At 35.8% G+C, this 19,554-nt stretch overlaps 1 protein-coding gene and 1 long non-coding RNA gene across 2 annotated transcripts; both read left to right on the top strand.

The window, feature by feature from the left end:
• The first annotated feature begins 31 nt into the window (after positions 1 to 31).
• Positions 32 to 832, top strand: LOC140179826 (uncharacterized). The gene is made up of 3 exons (XR_011873655.1): positions 32 to 55; positions 428 to 505; positions 747 to 832. It is a non-coding gene; the product is annotated as an uncharacterized lncRNA (long non-coding RNA).
• A 214-nt stretch (positions 833 to 1,046) lies between these two features.
• LOC112758721 (uncharacterized) lies at positions 1,047 to 3,686 on the top strand. Its single transcript, XM_025807452.3, has 6 exons — positions 1,047 to 1,093; positions 1,187 to 1,398; positions 1,590 to 1,682; positions 1,860 to 1,961; positions 2,064 to 2,414; positions 3,479 to 3,686. Exons 2-6 carry the CDS (start codon positions 1,255 to 1,257, stop codon positions 3,557 to 3,559), a joined length of 771 nt encoding a protein of 256 aa, XP_025663237.2. The 5' UTR covers positions 1,047 to 1,093; positions 1,187 to 1,254; the 3' UTR covers positions 3,560 to 3,686.
• The last annotated feature ends 15,868 nt before the right edge of the window (positions 3,687 to 19,554 follow it).

The following is a 19,554-nucleotide window of genomic DNA, read 5'->3' as shown; positions in this document are numbered from 1 at the left end:
ACAAGATACCCTCTATGAACCTCTTAATTGTGGGTAGCAACTGTGGCTATCACATGTATGTAACACTCTTGTCTTCCTAAACTGCACACTTTTATTCAATCTAATGCGCTCTCAGCTGCAAATCATTCATCTTTGCCAACCAAGTGAGGATGACTCGGAGGCAGTTTTTAAATCCCTTCTTAAAATTGGCATTTTCCATTTGATAGCAATTGATCTAACTGAAAGATGCCTAGTAGATGTAATTTACTCCATATGACAATGTAATCATCATTAACTCCATATATGATCATTAACCTCCTGCAATTTGAGATGCACAAAATTATAATTTGCAAAGAAACTTAGAAAACAACTATTGTTACTTCAGAAGTTTTTAACTCCGTTAAGAAAGTGTTTTTTCCATGGCTGTACTAAGTATTTCTATTTCTAGTGTTTACTCGGGCACTGTAGCAGGAGCTCGCGAGGCTTTTTTCAATGATATACCTGCTATCTCTGTTTCATATGACTGGTATGTACGCTTCTGTGGCTAAATTACTTTATTTATCCTGGATATTTATTTCTGGGTGAAGTTTGCAACCATTTTTTTAGCTTATAATTGTAACGAGCTGCAGAATCAATGTCTAAATGTAATATCATTAAGGGTCAAGCATATTATGAGCTATTCCAATAATCTATGTTCTAACTTCTATGTCCTACTAAAATGAGCAACAACTTTTCATTTGATCATTTGGAATCTGTGGTACGGGCAGGGTTAAGGGAAAGAGTAATGTACATGACTTCATTCTTGCTGCACAAGCATGCATACCTATCATAAGTGCTGTACTGGTTGAGATAAGGAACCAAAATAATGTTATGACGATTTTTGCAATGTGTGTTTCATATGTGACAAATGGATAACATGTTATACTCTGCTAGTCTTATTTTTCTAGAAAGTTATATTTTTCTACCCAGTTAATATAATAACAAATTCTTTTATTTAATTTTTTTATATATAATTAATTAATTTATATATAAAATATTTATTTATTTATTTAATGCATTTTATTAAAACATTCCAAAAAACTTTTTTGAAAATCAATGGAATATTTTTTTCCTAGTAAGAAGATTACTTAAACTCTAAAGCTTATTTCTTTGCCATTATTTAGTTATATTTGCTGGTTAATATATATTCTTTGTTATAATTTTGAAGGCTCGATTTTGCTTCAAAGTGAGTGATAACTTGGCCAAACGATTTTTGCTCCAATCACTTGGCAAAAAATGGAGGGACATAGGATAAAGCTTTGGAATGATTTTTATGATCCGAGGTTGAGTAAAACCGAGATCATAAATAATGCACCAGAAGATATTGCTCCTGATCAATGGGCTTTATTTGTAGAATATCGTTTGAAGCCTGAAACTCAGGTAAGCCTTATATGAAGCAGATATTGCTGCTGCCTGCTCTTGTATTTTATTTTATATAGAGTTGGTAATGAACTAGTGATAGCTTCTCATGCAGTAGTGCTGCACTCTTTTGCCCTCTTGAAACCATTATTATTGTTATATGTTGAATGCATGTTTGGTTCTATTTAATTATGTCCAAATTTAACTTGCAGAAACTTTGTAAGAGGAATCAAGAAATTCGGCAAAAACAAATAATTCCTCATACTTCAGGTGCTAAATCAATTGCAAGAAGAAGGGCTGAATTGGTAATCAATTAATGCATACATATCTAATCTATCTCAAATATAATGCATGCATCATCTCTTAATTTTTCTGCATATCTAATCTATCTCAGATAATAATTAGATGAATGATATATACATGATTGAAGTTAGTAGGCTTCTATTTTTTGATCGAGTCTTTCTACTTTTCTTAAATTTTAGACGGAAGAGACGGGAAAAGAAGTTAGTAGGGTTCAAATGTGGGACATCACTCACAAGAAAACAGATGGAAGTTATGTTAATGAAAAAGCTAAAGAAATAGCGGTAAGACTAAAGTGTAATAAGTAACTTGATTGTATTTCTTTTTCTTTCTTTTTTATAATATAATACTATTTTTTATTCTTTCTTTCTTTTTTATACATGTAGGAGAAGATTGAAGCACATAGCAGCCAACAACCGATGGAATTAACTCTTAATTCTCCTCTTGATGCTCTTGGAGTAGTTTTTGGGAAAGAGCACCCTGGTCGTGTTCGAGGTTTAGGTATGGGAGCTGTTCCAACAATTGCTTTCAAGAACAACACTACAAGGATTAGTCAAATGAATTTAGGTTCTTCAAATGATGTTGGAACATCATCTACTTGTGGTCCAAATGTGCAAGAAGAGTTGGATACCGTTAAAGCGCAATTGCAAGCGCTAGTCTCCTATATTGCTTCTAAGGAAGGAGGTAAAATTCCAATACAATTGGCTGGAATGTTCCCTACTCAACAAGTTTCACAGGTACAAATACAATTATCCTCTTTTTTTTTCCTTTTGATGTGAAATAATTATAAACAGTGGAGAGGATGCTACTAATGCATGGAACAGTGGATTAATCTCTGCTTGATTAGTAGTGTTGCTGAGTTTGTTATAGCATTCAAGCTCTCGTGTATTTATTGACAATCCATGTTGAAAGAAGTCATTACTGTAGTCTGATTGAGATAATAATAGACCAGTAGGGTTTGATTGTGATCCATATTCTTCACTTTTCAAGCCAAAAGGTTCTACAATTTGAAGGATGTTTGACCCGTTAAGATAAGAATTATTGAAGCTGGGGTTTAATTTCCTAAGGGGAAATTAGGGTTATTCCCATGTTAAGAAATGTGTTGCCGTTCATGATTTGCAACAGATTTTGCAACAGTTGTAGTTGGGCTAATTGAGAAGTAGCATCTCCTTGTAGAGCAATATTAGGGTTTCTCCCCCAAGTAGTAGTGTTCATATTCATCATAGAATTCCCTCTTTTTTTTCCTTTTGATGTGAAATAATTGTAAACTGTTCATGAATACTTTTGATCTCCAAAACAAGTTAAGATTCGGTCATGGTCACTGTTGGCTATTTGAATGTACTTTTGAGTGAAATAATTGTAAACTGTTCATGAATACAGATTTTGACTTCCCGTTCTGATTTTGTTGTAAATTATAATTGATTAACAAAAAGTGAAAAAAAAAAGATTTATCAATGTTTGTGGTATATAGGCATAAGTAGGAAGCAGCTAATGGTAATAGGTGAGCATGAGCATGTGTTATTGCTGGTTGTTGACTAAGGGTTGTTATTGCTGTTATTGCTTTGTTTGAAAATGATTCTATACATCAGTGAATAGAAAGATCTTAAGGCTTCATTCTTTGTCGCTGCTATGGTTAACAAGCACATGGGAAAGCTAATTAACAACTAGCACTAGTAGTATTATTAGTAACATTTTATATGTATTTTTTAGATGAATTCAAATTCATAATTATCCACTTATTATTAATATATGCCTTTTTCTTGTATTTCTTGTGCTCATAATAATTATATTTTTATTGTAGGGATTGGATCAGGAGAGTGAGATTCCATCACCAAAAGAGTTAGGAAGTAGGTCTTCTGGAGCAAGCAACAAGGAAGCATGACCTTGCTTGATATGTTAAGACGTATATTAAGGATTATATGTTAAGACAATTATAAGTCAGAATTAGTCAATGCTTGTTAAGGATTATTTTGATACTTTGTTTTTTGGATTATGACATTTCAATTATGACTTGGATTATGACTTTTGGATCATGTATGAATTAAAAATCATCTTATGATGTTTGATTTATGGCTATACCTTTTGGTTATTATGAGATTTTTAAGTGAGTTTCGAAAATATCACTTTAAATTAGTGGTTTCAATCTTATTTTAAAAAGCATAAAATTGTTATCATAATTAGGTACAAACAAAGGTTAGAAACCCCCGTTTTAAATGAAAACGATGCCATTATACGCTGGTAAAAACGGCGGTTAGAAACTGTCATTTTAAACACACAAGATGCCATTATAACATGGTAAAAATGGCGGTTATCATGGGAAAAACGGCGGTTTCTAACCGCCATTTTAAACGGAAGAGATGCCACAACATCCTGGTAAAAACGGCGGCTGTTCAAAAACCGCCATTTTATGCGGAAATAATGGCGGTTACAAACCGCCATTTTAACCTTCAAAAACCGCCGTATTATCCACAGGTTATTATGGCGGTTTTCTGAAAACCGCCGTAATAACCAGAATGGCGCCCAGAATAACGGCGTTTCTTGGAGGCGCCAGTTTTGGTCATAATGGCGGTTATAACCGCCGTAATTACCCAAAATAACCGCCGTTTTAACCTTTTTTTTTTTGTAGTGTAAATTATATAAAAAAATGATGTTAACTTTATAATACAGGAATTTTAAGTAAAAAGAAAATTGACTCTCATTTTCTTTTTTTGGTGTCATATTGACTCTAAATATGTTAAAGTCAATTCCGAATTAATCCAGTAGGAAGAAAAAGAAAAAATTTCAATACGCATGCATAACTGCATAAGCCGCCCTGGTGGTCCCGTTCCTGGCTTCTTTATCAATGAGTTACATACAAAAATCTAATTTAAATAAAACTAGAATTGTATCTTCATCAAAACTAGGGAAAAGCCCTAGACCTGAGTTTGCGTGTATCTTCAACTAAAGAATTGTGTCTTTCATTTATGAATTTTAAGATTGTAAGCAAGAATCATTTCTATTTTAACAATCCATGTTATTTTTCTACTAAAAGAAAATTAAAATAAACGATTTATATATAAATACCTCTATCTGTATGCTCAATATGTAACAAAACTTTTAATGGATTGACCGTGTTAAATGCACCTAAACTTTTATTTATTTTATATATCAAAAAGAAAAAAAAAAAAAAAACTTATATATCCTAATCTTAGCTTTGTCAACCAATAACCAGCAAATAAATTAGTAATTTTCAAGAACTAGAACTGATGAAAAGGATGAGATCACGTTTAATGTATATGTCTAAGCTACTTTTGATATGAATCTATATATGGTGATGAACATAGCAATTGAGCTTGCAGAGTAATGTGGCAGGGTCCATGCATGACCTACCATGACAATGATCTCCCAAAGTGAGTGGCATTCATTTTCAATATCCACCACATTATTCTGCGGACGAAAAGTAAGTTGTGTTATTCATATTAATCTAATACTTCTGTATATTGAATAATGATTATTACATATTTATTAATATTAGATTAATTATAAGAGTCATTGTATTGAAGAAATTAAATATTTGTGTGTCTTTAAGAGTAGATTTAATACACATATTTTTAGCAATATTTACATCTTTTAATATGATTTTTTTTAAATTTTTTATAAAAATATTAAATAGTTTTAATTTGCAAATGTTTTTAGAAATATATTAAATATATTCTAAAACATATAAATATATTTCCACTTCACAAGTCTCTTACACTCTTATACGTACATAATAATTAAGAAATAAGTATTTAGTCAATACTAGTATTTTTACCCGTAATAACATTATGGGAATATAATTTTTTTAAAATTACGGTTCACTTTATATTGATAGTATAAATTATGCATGGTACAAAATATTTATAAAATCAAACTATTTTTATAAAAAAAAATCGTAGGTTAACAAAAGTCTTTGTAGATAAAAAATTAAATAATAAGGATTTTAGTTATTATTTTTATATGAAAAAGTTTAATTTTTATTAATAATTAATTTTAACATTCGTTATCTAAAATTTGAAATAATTTAACGTGTATACTTTTACATTTAATTAGGTATTAAGTCTGTTGCACAAATAGAAATATTTAATTTTTATACTTGCTATTTAAAAATAATATTTTTTCTCTCTATATATAAAAATATAATTAGATGTTAGCATAAAAAAATTTTATCGATAGTTATAAAATTAACTCAAAATTAATATTTTTTTTAAACAATTGAATCTTGATTCTAACTTTTAATTATAACATTAGTATTCTCTCCAAATTATATATAATAAATATTTGAAAGAAGAGAAATAAAAATATAGATTTGAAAGATAAGCGGTAAAAATTTAAAACTAAAAAAATATGTATATAATAAAAATAATAATATTTTTTATTTGAATTATATTATTTTGTTAATTTTGTTTTTCATAGACCAGAAAGGTAAAAAAAATAGAGAATGAGAGAAAAATAAAGATGAAGAATAAGAGTGAGAGTTTGTTAATTTTGAAAGAAAAAATTTATTTTAATTGTAATAAAAAATATCGGATGACATATTTTGATTTGTCAAATTACTAATATAAAATAAATTATATATAGAGTGAAAATGGTAGAGAGAAATAGAAAAATAGAGAGAGGTAGATGAGAGAATTTAGGAAGAGAGTATTAATTTTGGAAGAAAATATTTTCACTCAATTTTAATAAGAGAATGTCATGTAATATATTTGGTTATTAAATTAGATAGTAATATATGATATATAATATAGGTATATTTTAATTTTAATTTCAATTTTAATATTTTAATTTTAATGCAATTAAAGAATGTTATATTGCACATTTTGATTGTCAAATTCGTAATTAGTCAATGATAATGATATATAAAAGAGATAGAGTGGTTGAAGGAATGAGAGAGATAGAGAAAGGAAGAAGGAATAGGAGAGAACTTTTTAATTTTAGAGAGAAAGATTTGATTTCAATTGTAATGAGATAGTGATATATGACATATTTTGGTTGTAAAATTAGTAGGGAGGAAAGTAGAATTTTTTAATTTTAGAAAGAAAATTTTGATTTTAATTACAATAAATGAGTGATATGTGACATGTAACATCCTAACTACCAAAGCTCACACTTCCGGCTGCGCGACTCTGATAGTTCGGACATTACGACGACTTTTATATTATTTAATACTAAAATATGAGCCTGTTTAAAACTTTAAACCGCAATACCGCTCCCAAAAATACTTTCATCCGATAACATACATCCATAGATACCATACAACTTACAAAAACTCATAAAGAGTACATCCATATATATATACATAAATATATATAAATAACTTTACAAGCATTAACCAATACAATTCCTATCCCTCTTACAGATTATATCAAGATAAAGGCGAGGGTAGAATAAACCATAACTAAAACAATACAGAGCATCACAACAACAATTAAATAAGCTCTTCGTAACTTCTGCGCCCATATCCTGAAAGGGGAAAAAATGTAGGAGGTGAGAACATCATCTTCGAAAGGGTTCTCAGTAGAGGGTTTTTGGGAATTACTGTAATAGGATACATGAAGATAACCGCACCAGTGATTAATAACCGTCTCATGCCTCTTTTCAAAAACAACGGTTTACAATGAAAGTAAAGTCGGAAATCTTTTCTAAAAGAGGAACCATTCAATTCTCAAAGACTCAAAAGCCTTTCAAAAAGGTTTAACCATGCTGAACCAAATTAGCATTTCATACCTTTCCAAACCAAAAACACAAAACCGAAACCAATCATTGGTCCATCTCATTTCAACCACGGCCCTAGGCCCAAACAATCCAACCATCAACCAATCACCACAAACCAACGGAGTCCCAGTTGCAAACACAGATAGGAAGTTCAAGCACAAACAAACAATTATAGCAAGTAGAACAATTAGCAGTTAATTCACATAGGCAAACCAAGTACAATATGCACACCCAAACAATGTCACATAGATGCATATGATGCATGCTTGTCCCTAGTGGCTGATGATATCATCTGTCGGTTATATAGCCAACCCGACACGTCCTGGTAGCTAACCATGGACAGAAACACCCATCGCGGAGCAAGTAGGTTTGAGCTACAACCCTATTGCTACTACCCGCTCAACCCAGAGCCAGTGGAATAACCACTACTGCGGCTACTACCCAGGCAGGTGTTTAAAAGCTCAACCTGGAGCGAGTGGAATCACCACTACTACCGCTACTACCCAGGCGTCACAGTCTCTAACCTGGAGCAAGTGGGACGAACCACAACCCTTGCTACTACTCAGGTATCTCAAGTATATATTCATTCAGTCCCAGCCATGGATCAACATCCATCTCATCCATCCGGCTTAAATTAATAATTCATAGTCAGCCATACGGCCCATAACTCATTCGACAATCAGCCATAAATCAATATCATACACAGCCATTCCGGCTCACGGTTCAATCCAGAACCAGCCAATATTCATAATCATACATGTAACACCCTAACTACCAAAGCTCACGCTTCCGGCTGCGCGACTCTGATAGCTCGGACATTACGACGACACTTATACTATTTAATACTAAAATATGAGCCTGTTTAAAACTTTAAACTGCAATACCGCTCCCAAAGATACTTTCGTTCGATAACGTACATCCATAAATACCATTCAACTTACAACAACTCATAAAGAGTACATCCATATATATACATAAATATATATATAAATAATATTACAAACATTAACCAATACAATTCCTATCCCTCTTACAGAATATATCAAGATAATTGCGAGGGTTGTAAGACCCAGAACTTTTGAAAAGTCTTATTATGATCAAGTATCAAATCATATAGTTATTTATAGCCTTAATTTTAGAAATTATTTTATCAGAGATAATTAAGGCAACTTTTTGATTTATTGGATTTGAGACGAGTTATGATTTTTATCCAATTTTATAATTATTGGGTTATTTTCTATATTTAAATTATAAAGTTGATAGTTATGAAATAATAAGGATTTTATATGATTTGGATTAGATAAATAATATTTTAAATATTATTACTGCTATTTTGGAAAATGAAGAAATTAAGTATATTATTTCTAATTTTTAGATTTGGGCATTTTATTGAAAATAATTTGTGAAATTGATGAGCAAATAGTATTTTCTATGTACAAATAGTGTTGGGTTTAATTTGGGTTTCAATTACTATATTATTCCCAATTTTATGTGAAATTACCAATATGCCCCTAACCCTAATTATTTTGAAAAAGAAATGAAACCCTAAAAACCCTACTCGGTTCCCCTGACCCGGTTTCCCCAAACTGCTACAGCCCCTCCTTTCTAACAAGCAGCGGCAATACACAGTTTCCTTTGATTTCTATGAAAGAAAGAAGCTAAAGCAGAGAGAGAGAGAGAGATAGAGAGAGAGGCTGAGTGCATCAGAGGAGAGTGAGGAAGCCACCGCTCAAATGGTCACCGTCGAACCCGCCATCGCGCCGCCGTCCCTCTCAACGCTGCCGTCCCATCTTGCCGCGTCGTCGTGCCACGCCTTGAGGGCTGTCACGCAAGGGAAGAGAGAAGAGAACGTGCCGCCGCTCCCTGCCGTCGACCCACGTCTCGCCGTCGCATCACCGTCCCCGTACCGCCGTCATTCGGTCCATCCGCGAGTCACCGAGCCAGGCTGAGAGCAAGGGAGACGCGCGAAGGAGAGAACGGATCTGAGACCGAGCTGAGGTCCAACCACCGCGTCGGAGTCCATCCGTGTCGCCGTCGTACGCGCCGTGATCTCCAGCCGCGCCGTTGCCAGTCGTGCCTACTCTGCCACCGTGAAGCCCAGCTGCTGTTGGGAACCTTGTCGTTGCTCATGGGGTGCGCCGGTAAGCCTCTGCCGCCGAAAAACGTCACTGCTACACCGGCCACCGCCGCAAGTGACGCTGGTGGAAAAGGGAGCTGCGCCTCTGTGTTTATGGCTGCCGGAGAAGTGGTTGTGGCTGCCGGAACCACACCGGAGCTTCTGGCCATCTCTGCCACTTAAGACCCCCGCTGCCGTCGCCGGAAAATGCCTCTGCCGCCGTCGAGGTCCAATGCCGGTAAGGGTTTCGAATTTGGTTTTCGTTTCTTGTGAGATTCTCGAGTTTTATTGTTGCGGCATGTTGGTTTCAGTCACCGTTGCCGGAGTCGGGTCGCCGCAGCCGCTGAAGGTGGCTGCCGGGGCCACCGTCCAACCGGTTCAGAGGGCACTGCGGTCTGATTCAGCCGTTCTTAGTTTCAGTAAGTATTCCTATTTTGGAAAACCTCGCATTAGTATTCTGTTGTGTTCGGTCTATGAATATGAGTTTTGAAAACGTGGGGCCGAGTCCTGATTGTTGTATGTTGCGATTAGAGTCGTTGAGATTGTTGCAAAAGTGGCTAGGAGCTGAGGTCTTGGCTGCCGGGATTTTGATTGTTGATCTCGGGTTGAGGCGGAAAGGATTATGTGACGCGTGTGGCTTATGTAATTGCGTTTTGAGGTAGGGGCGCTTTCCGAAAACTATAGTTTATTATTGGAATTATTACATATGGATACTGATATGAGATATGGTTTATTTAGTGATAGTATCTGCCATATGTATTATTTTATTGAGTCGAATGATTATGGATGTTTGTTTGGCTGAATTGTTGTGCGGCTTTGTGAAATGTAATGTTTTGAAGTGATTCTTTAAAGATTTGAAATCTCAGTTTAATCCGTTGAGGATTGATTTGATTTGAGTCAATTATTTGATGTGAAAAGTCGAATGCACTTTTGAATTCAGCCTGGTTTATTTTTAATTGACTTGATCTTGGATAAATGATTTGTTACTGAACCGTTTCTTTAAAGCTTTATAAATGAGTTAAACCGGTTGATATTGAGTTGATTTTTGAAATGGTTTCCTTGAGGTATGACATTGAGGCGACTGTTGGATTTAGCTTGCTTTTGAATTAATTTCTGGTTTGAGCTGTTGAAAAGGAATGAGAAACGGTTTAGTTGGGACCCGAACCGGGTGGCAAAGTCCAAGTTTTAGGGGAGGTGCTGCCGAAATTTCTATAAAATCCGAGTTCTTATTGAAATGTTGTCGGGCAAATGATGAGTTAAAGCCTTCTACAATTTTATTTGAATTATCGAGAAAAGGATGATTCATGCTTTCGAAATGAATTATTAAAGAGGAAATTGTGATTTAGTCTTCCTTCTTAAGAAAGGCATTGTACCTCTTTCAGGAGAAAGTTATTTGGATGAAACTTATGTTTTAAAGCTATTTTAAATGTGACAAGGGCAATGCCTTTGAATTTGACTTGGGGGGTTTCAATTAAAGAAGTTTCAATGACTTTGAAAGAACTTGAATGTCTATTGACAAGTATCATTTTGAAATGTTTTGAGAAAGGTTTTAAGTACTCTTTGAATTCTGAATTCTTGCAAGACTAAAACAATTTTTGAACAGTTGAAACGCTTTAGAATTTATCATGGGGTTGAAGTTGGTTTTGCCTAAGTAAAGGAAACGGCTTTGAAAGAAGTAAATGATTACATGACTCGGTTTGGCTTAGATCCTATTTTCCTACTCAAATCGGAAAGCCAATGCTTTAATGATTTTAAATGAATTTGGTGAAATGAGTTATGTTATTCTCCCTTTAAGACTTGGGACTCTGCCAAGGAAATTTTGTTATAAAATCCCATTGTTAAATGGGTGATTTGAATGTTTCAAAATAAATCTTTAACTTGCCATGGTTATGGAAGTTTGGAAAGAGGATGCCGAGAGTGGCATTGTTTTCAAAGGGGAATTTACCTTGAGTAAAAGTGGCTTATGAGCCTGAGATGATTTGAGAAATGAGATCTTTAAAGCCAAGGCTGAAAAGAGTCGAAACTCGATTTCAAAGTGAAATGAATTGAGAAAATGATTTATGGCTTAAATGCCGGTTTTATGAATTTGATGATGTTGAATGGTGGAGGTGCCATTTTGTTATGAGCCGGAATGGCTGTGTATAATATTGATTTATGGCGGATTGCCGAATGAGTTATGGGCCGTATGGCTGATTATGAATTATGAATTTAAGCCGGATGGCTGAGATGGATGTTGATCCATGGTTGGGACTGAATGAATATATGCTTGAGATACCTGGGTAGTAGCAAGAGTTGTGGTTCGTCCCACTTGCTCCAGGTCAGAGATTGTGACGCCTGGGTAGTAGCAGTAGTAGTGGTGATTCCACTCGCTCCAGGTTGAGCTTTTAAACACCCGCCTGGGTAGTAGCCACAGTAGTGGTTATTCCACTGGCTCTGGGTTGAGCGGGCAGTAGCAAGGGGGTTGTAGCTCAAACCTACTTGCTCTGCGATGGGTGTTTCTGTCCATGGTTAGCTACCAGGACGTGTCGGGCTGGCTATATAACCGACAGATGATATCATTAGCCACTAGGGACAGGCATGCATCATATGCATTTGTGTGACATTAGTTGGGTGTGCATATTATACTTGGTTTGCCTATGTGATTAATTGCTAACTGTTCTACTTGTAATAATTGTTTGTTTGTGCTTGAACTTCCTATCTGTGTTTGCATCTGGGACTCTGTTGGATTGTGGTGATTGGTTGATGGTTGGATTGTTTGGGCCTAGGGCCGTGGCTGGAATGAGATGAACCGATGGTTGATTTCGGTTTTGTGTTTTTGGTTTGGAATAAAATATGAAAGGCTATTTTGGTTCAGCATAGATAAACCGTTTTGAAAGGCTTTTGAGTTTTGAGAATTGAATGGTTTTCTCTTTCAGAAAAGATTTCCGACTTTACTTTTATTGTAAACCATTGTTTTTGAAAAGAGGCATAAGACGGTTATTAATCACTGGTACGGTTATCTTCACGTATCCTATTACAGTAATTCCCAAAAACCCTCTACTGAGAACCCTTTCGAGGATGATGTTCTCACCCGCCTACATTTTTCCCCTTTCAGGATATGGGCGCAGAAGTTACGAAGAGTTCATTTAGTCGTTGTTGAGATGCTTTGTATTGTGTTAGTTATGGTTTATTGTACCCTCGCCTTTATCTTGATATGATCTGTAAGAGGGATAGAGATTGTATTGGATTATGTTTGTAATATTATTTATATATATATTTGTATATATATATATATGGATGTACTCTTTATGAGTTTTGTAAGTTGTATGGTATTTATGGATGTATGTTATCGGATGAAAGTTTTTTTGGGAGCGGTATTGCGGTTTAAAGTTTCAAACAGGCTTATATTTTAGTATTAAATAGTATAAGTGTCGTCGTAATATCCGTGCTATCAGAGTTGCGCAGCCGGAAGCGTGAGCTTTGGTAGTTAGGGTGTTACATTATGGTATCAAAGCAGTTCTTCCTGTAGAGCCTGAGGAATGGACTGCCTATGCTTCAGTTGCATGCTATGAGCATTTGTCATGTATTAGGTCTTGTCGAATGACGAGAATTAGAGCTTTATGCACATGACGATCTATTGACTAACGCCGTTAGTCTTGCATTGCATAATTCTTGGTATTAAGTTTGGCCGGCTTAATACTAGTGAATTATGTATATGAAAGCACTGATGGGTTATCATAGATGAAGTCCGAGTTTTGAGTAAAGCGAATCGCGGGTTTTGGAAAAGTTGGAAACTATTTCTCGAGGCTATTCAGTTGTGTGTCTTGAATTTTGTTCAAGTCGACCCGTTCTTTTATATCCTAACTTGAAGTTCTTGTTTGCTAGTCTTTTTGAAAAGTAGTTTGATTTTTCAACTCTATTCCTCTATCCATATGCGTTCTTGTTTGACCTTAAGTGCATATGCTGGTTTAAGATCCTTGTTGCATCTATCTTCCTCTGTTTGAGTTCTTCTTGATTCAAGTATTCTTTGATATAGCCTTGAACTTGTCTTAATGTGCTGTGACTTTTAACTCCGGGTTTTGATTCCATTCTTTGAGAAATTGTTGATTCAGTTTTTCTCTTACTGGACAGTGATCACAGCCAATTTTGGGATTTTATAAATTACTGTTGATTAGATATATACTTTTCTATATATGAGACTTTGAAATTATTTATGCAGTTTAACAACTATTTCTTTCTAATACCTTGCTTGTACTTTTATTGGTTTACGCAATTGCACTTACTTTAAAAGTAAATTTGACTTTCTAGTAATTTTACTATAGCTCCAATGGACATCTTTATTTGATTGTGTATTTGGATATTTTTCAAAATTTTGGAAAGAAAGAATTTTTCATTTTTATCCTGGTTGAGTTTCGTTTGATAAGCTCTACTTAACTTATTTTGGATTGAGTTGGGTTTAGCGTACTACATGGTTTATGCCATTGTTGTTCTTTTGAAAATGTTGGACTCATAGCTTTCCTCTTATGAACGGACTCGTTCCTTCTTAAGCTTTTCACCTCTATGAATGTCATACATGATACTGTTTTTAACTAATCTTTTACATCTTCTGAACATTACCATTGATCTTGGTTTGTCCTCTCTTGTGAATCTCATTCTTATGTGAGTTAGTTTGATTGATTTCAAATTAGTGCATCGTTATCTTCTCATTGGCTTACAAGAGTTTTAGTAAAAAATTTATCATTGAGAAATTACAAATGATTGAGTTGTCTTTTTCTATGATTTTTGTATTCTTTTGGATCAATTGAAAGCTTATTTGATGCCCTATGCCTAGTGGATCTTGTTTGAACTATTTAAGATCCTTTCTTGCAAGGCTTGACTCATTTTTAGTACATCTTAAACTTCTTGAATGTTCTTCTGAGATGGTGATTTCAAGAAACACTTTTGGAGTCTTGTTTTGAACTTTCAAAGGAATTTTGAATTCTCTTTGGAAGAATACTAGACGGAATTTATTTTCTGTTGTTTGATTGAGATTGAAACCATTGTCCAATTTTGACGAAAGTAATTTAAAGTTGGCATGCGCCATTTTAAATGAGGTTTTGGAAAGCTTCCTTGTTTAGTGGAAACTGGTTTGTTCTAATGCACCACTTATTTCCTTTACCAAATTGTAAGCAAATTTTTATCTCAGAATTTCTTTTCTAAAAAGAGTTTGACTTCCTCTTTCACCCTTGCTATGAATGTTATACATGCTTGTTTGAATATGAACTTTGGAAATTTTTGAATAAGCATTTGATTTCTCTTCCGAGTTTTATGATTGCTTTTGGTTAGGTTGTGCACCTAACTATTTTTCTAAAATGTTTGAGGAAATATTTTAGCTATTAGTCAAACTTGTGTGCATTTTGTTTTAGAACTCTACAATGTCTGCTTCAACGTGAATTTGCATTAAAGCAAAGACACGATTATGCTTTTGTTACTCTCTTGAAGGATATTGTTACTTAACCTTCTATTTCAGACTGCGAAGTGGTTTTTTTTTTTTCCGCAAGTTTTCAATTCTTTTATGAACAATGTATTTGGAAGTATTTTTTTATCATGCTCTTAGTTCTGTGAGTTTTGTCTTGGGTTTGAAATATTCTCTTCTGTAAACCTCATGCTTTCTCGACTCAGCTTGAGTTTGTTTCAAACTGATGCGCTGGTTTTCTTCTTATTGATCCTATTGAGCTTCTTTGATCTAAGGGTTATCTTTGAAGTTGTCAATTGAATTGTGTCTAGCAAACTTCATTGCTTGAGTATCCTTGGTTATCTGGGATTGGATATATTCTCTCAAATCTATTATTGCTATCCTTGACATTTGACTCCCCTTTCTAAATCTTGTATCCTTCTGAGTAGACTCGAGAATTGTTTTGATATCATATGCGACTTGTAGACGTAGTAACGCGATGCGTTAGTTCTCTAAGACGTGATACGTGTATACGGAAGTTGAAGCGGTAGGTGTGCAACGTTATGAGTTGTGGGTGTTTTGTTCCTTGCGAACGGGTTTGTAATTGTCAGGCTTGTGATCAAATTTGGGGTTTGTAAAGTTCTTGATGGAATTGGAAAGTTGAAACCTTGAGGTTGATATGAGATTAGTGTGCGGATATTGAGCACATCGTTTTAACCCCATCCTGTTTTATAGCCTTGATGCTTTGCCCTACTATCGCATGATTGACCCATGTTATCTTTTGCATTGAGCCTACCTTGTAACGTTTGCTTTGCAATCACACTCCTACCTTTGTATCGTTATGCATACGACCACCCAAGTATTTGAAAACCGTATATATGTTTATGTTTTGGGGATATTTTTGCTTCTTCTTTAAATGTGTTCAAGGGTGAACTGTTATGAAATTCCTTTCATTTTGTATCAATTTTCGAGGGCGAAAATTTTTATAAGGTGGGTAGGATGTAAGACCCAGAACTTTTGAAAAGTCTTATTATGATCAAGTCTCAAATCATATAGTTATTTATAGCCTTAATTTTAGAAATTATTTTATCAGAGATAATTAAGGAAATTTTTGATTTATTGGATTTGAGACGAGTTATGATTTTTATCTAATTTTATAATTATTGGGTTATTTTCTATATTTAAATTATAAAGTTGATAGTTATGAAATAATAAGGATTTTATATGATTTGGATTAGATAAATAATATTTTAAATATTATTACTGCTATTTTGGAAAATGAAGAAATTAAGTATATTATTTCTAATTTTTAGATTTGGGCATTTTATTGAAAATAATTTGTGAAATTGATGAGCAAATAGTATTTTCTATGTACAAATAGTGTTGGGTTTAATTTGGGTTTCAATTACTATATTATTCCCAATTTTATGTGAAATTACCAATATGCCCCTAACCCTAATTATTTTGAAAAAGAAATGAAACCCTAAAAACCCTACCCGGTTCCCCTGACCCGGTTTCCCCAAACTGCTACAGCCCCTCCTTTCTAACAAGCAGCGGCAATACACAGTTTCCTTTGATTTCCATGAAAGAAAGAAGCTAAAGCAGAGAGAGAGAGAGAGAGAGAGAGAGAGAGAGAGAGAGAGGCTGAGTGCGGCAGAGGAGAGTGAGGAAGCCACCACTCAAATGGTCACCGTCGAACCCGCCATCGCTCTGCCGTCCCGCTCAACGCTGCCGTCCCATCTTGCCGCATCGTCGTGCCATGCCTTGAGGGCTGTCACGCAAGGGAAGAGAGAAGAGAACGTGCCGCTGCTCCCTGCCGTCGACCCACGTCTCGCCGTCGTATCACCGTCCCCGTACCGCCATCATTCGGTCCATCCGCGAGTCGCCGAGCCAGGCTGAGAGCAAGGGAGACGCGCGAAGGAGAGAACGGATCTGAGACCGAGCTGAGGTCCAACCACCACGTCGGAGTCCATCCGCGTCGCCGTCGTACGCGCCGTGATCTCCAACCGCGCCATTGCCAGTCGTGCCTACTCTGCCACCATGAAGCCCAGCTGCTGTTGGGAACCTTGTCGCTGCTCATGGGGTGCGCCGGTAAGCCTCTGCCGCCGGAAAACGTCACTGCTGCACCGGCCACCGCCGCAGGTGATGCTGTTGGAAAAGGGAGCTGCCCCTCTGTGTTTATGGCTGCCGGAGAAGTGGTTGTGGCTGCCGGAACCACACCGGAGCTTCTGGCCGTCTCTGCCACTTAAGACCCCCGCTGTCGTCGCCGGAAAATGCTTCTGCCGCCGTCGAGGTCCAATGCCGGTAAGGGTTTCGAATTTGGTTTTCGTTTCTTGTGAGATTCTGGAGTTTTATTGTTGCGGCATGTTGGTTTCAGTCACCGTTGCCGGAGTCGGGTCGCCGCAGCCGCTGAAGGTGGCTGCCGGGGCCACCGTCCAACCGGTTCAGAGGGCACTGCGGTCTGGTTCAGCCGTTCTTAGTTTCAGTAAGTATTCCTATTTCAGAAAACCTCGCGTTAGTATTCTGTTGTGTTCGGTCTATGAATATGAGTTTTGATAACATGGGGCCGAGTCCTGATTGTTGTATGTTGCGATTAGAGTCGTTGAGATTGTTGCAAAAGTGGCTAGGAGCTGAGGTCTTGGCTGCCGGGATTTTGATTGTTGATCTCGGGTTGAGGCGGAAAGGATTCTGTGACGCGTGTGGGTTATGGAATTGCGTTTTGAGGTAGGGGCACTTTCCGAAAACTATAGTTTATTATTGGAATTATTATATATGGATACTGATATGAGATGTGGTTTATTTAGTGATAGTATCTGCCTTATGTATTATTTTATTGAGTCGAATGATTATGGATGTTTGTTTGGCTGAATTGTTGTGCGGCTTTGTGAAATGTAATGTTTTGAAGTGATTCTTTAAAGATTTGAAATCTCAGTTTAATCCGTTGAGGATTGATTTGATTTGAGTCAATTATTTGATGTGAAAAGTCGAATGCACCTTTGAATTCAGCCTGGTTTATTTTTAATTGACTTGATCTTGGATAAATGATTTGTTACTGAACCGTTTCTTTAAAGCTTTATAAATGAGTTAAACCGGTTGATATTGAGTTGATTTTTGAAATGGTTTCCTTGAGGTATATGAGGCGACTGTTGGATTTAGCTTGCTTTTGAATTAATTTCTGGTTTGAGCTGTTGAAAAGGAATGAGAAACGGTTTAGTTGGGACCCGAACCGGGTGGCAAAGTCCAAGTTTTAGGGGAGGTGCTGCCGAAATTTCTATAAAATCCGAGTTCTTATTGAAATGTTGTCGGGCAAATGATGAGTTAAAGCCTTCTACAATTTTATTTGAATTATCGAGAAAAGGATTATTCATGCTTTCGAAATGAATTATTAAAGAGGAAATTGTGATTTAGTCTTGCTTCTTAAGAAAGGCATTGTACCTCTTTCAGAAGAAAGTTATTTGGATGAAACTTATGTTTTAAAGCTATTTTAAATGTGACAAGGGCAATGCCTTTGAATTTGACTTGGGGGGTTTCAATTAAAGAAGTTTCAATGACTTTGAAAGAACTTGAATGTCTATTGACAAGTATCATTTTGAAATGTTTTGAGAAAGGTTTTAAGTACTCTTTGAATTCTGAATTCTTGCAAGACTAAAACAATTTTTGAACAGTTGAAACGCTTTAGAATTTATCATGGGGTTGAAGTTGGTTTTGCCTAAGTAAAGGAAACGTCTTTGAAAGAAGTAAATGATTACATGACTCGGTTTGGCTTAGATCCTATTTTCCTACTCAAATCGGAAAGCCAATGTTTTAATGATTTTAAATAAATTTGGCGAAATGAGTTATGTTATTCTCCCCTAAAGACTTGGGACTCTGCCAAGGAAATTTTGTTATAAAATCCCATTGTTAAATGGGTGATTTGAATGTTTCAAAATAAATCTTTAACTTGCCATGGTTATGGAAGTTTGGAAAGAGGATGCCGAGAGTGGCATTGTTTTCAAAGGGGAATTTACCTTGAGTAAAAGTGGCTTATGAGCCTGAGATGATTTGAGAAATGAGATCTTTGAAGCCAAGGCTGAAAAGAGTCGAAACTCGATTTCAAAGTGAAATGAATTGAGAAAATGATTTATGGATTAAATGCCGGTTTTATGAATTTGATGGTGTTGAATGGTGGAGGTGCCATTTTGTTATGAGCCGGAATGGCTGTGTATAATATTGATTTATGGCGGATTGCCGAATGAGTTATGGGCCGTATGGCTGATTATGAATTATGAATTTAAGCCGGATGGCTGAGATGGATGTTGATCCATGGTTGGGACTGAATGAATATATGCTTGAGATACCTGGGTAGTAGCAAGGGTTGTGATTCGTCCCACTTGCTCCAGGTCAGAGATTGTGACGCCTGGGTAGTAGCGGTAGTAGTGGTGATTCCACTCGCTCCAGGTTGAGCTTTTAAACACTCGCCTGGGTAGTAGCCGCAGTAGTGGTTATTCCACTGGCTCTGGGTTGAGCGGGCAGTCGCAAGGGGGTTGTAGCTCAAACCTACTTGCTCCGCGATGGGTGTTTCTGTCCATGGTTAGCTACCAGGACGTGTCGGGCTGGCTATATAACCGACAGATGA

The sequence above is a fragment of the Arachis hypogaea genome, chromosome 16 (assembly GCF_003086295.3).
Source record: "Arachis hypogaea cultivar Tifrunner chromosome 16, arahy.Tifrunner.gnm2.J5K5, whole genome shotgun sequence".
Taxonomy (NCBI): Eukaryota; Viridiplantae; Streptophyta; class Magnoliopsida; order Fabales; family Fabaceae; genus Arachis; species Arachis hypogaea.
Note: the sequence above shows the minus strand (reverse complement) of the source record. Positions and strands in the feature narration are given on the sequence as shown.

What these genes read in the sequence shown, in the direction of transcription:
- LOC112758721 (XM_025807452.3), top strand. Translation starts at nt 1,255, where the DNA reads ATGGAGGGACATAGGATAAAGCTTTGGAATGATTTTTATGATCCGAGG. An exon ending in CAAGAAGAAGGGCTGAATTG is followed by an intron (nt 1,683 to 1,859) that starts GTAATCAATTAA and finishes CTTAAATTTTAG; the next exon opens with ACGGAAGAGACGGGAAAAGA. An exon ending in AAAAAGCTAAAGAAATAGCG is followed by an intron (nt 1,962 to 2,063) that starts GTAAGACTAAAG and finishes TTATACATGTAG; the next exon opens with GAGAAGATTGAAGCACATAG.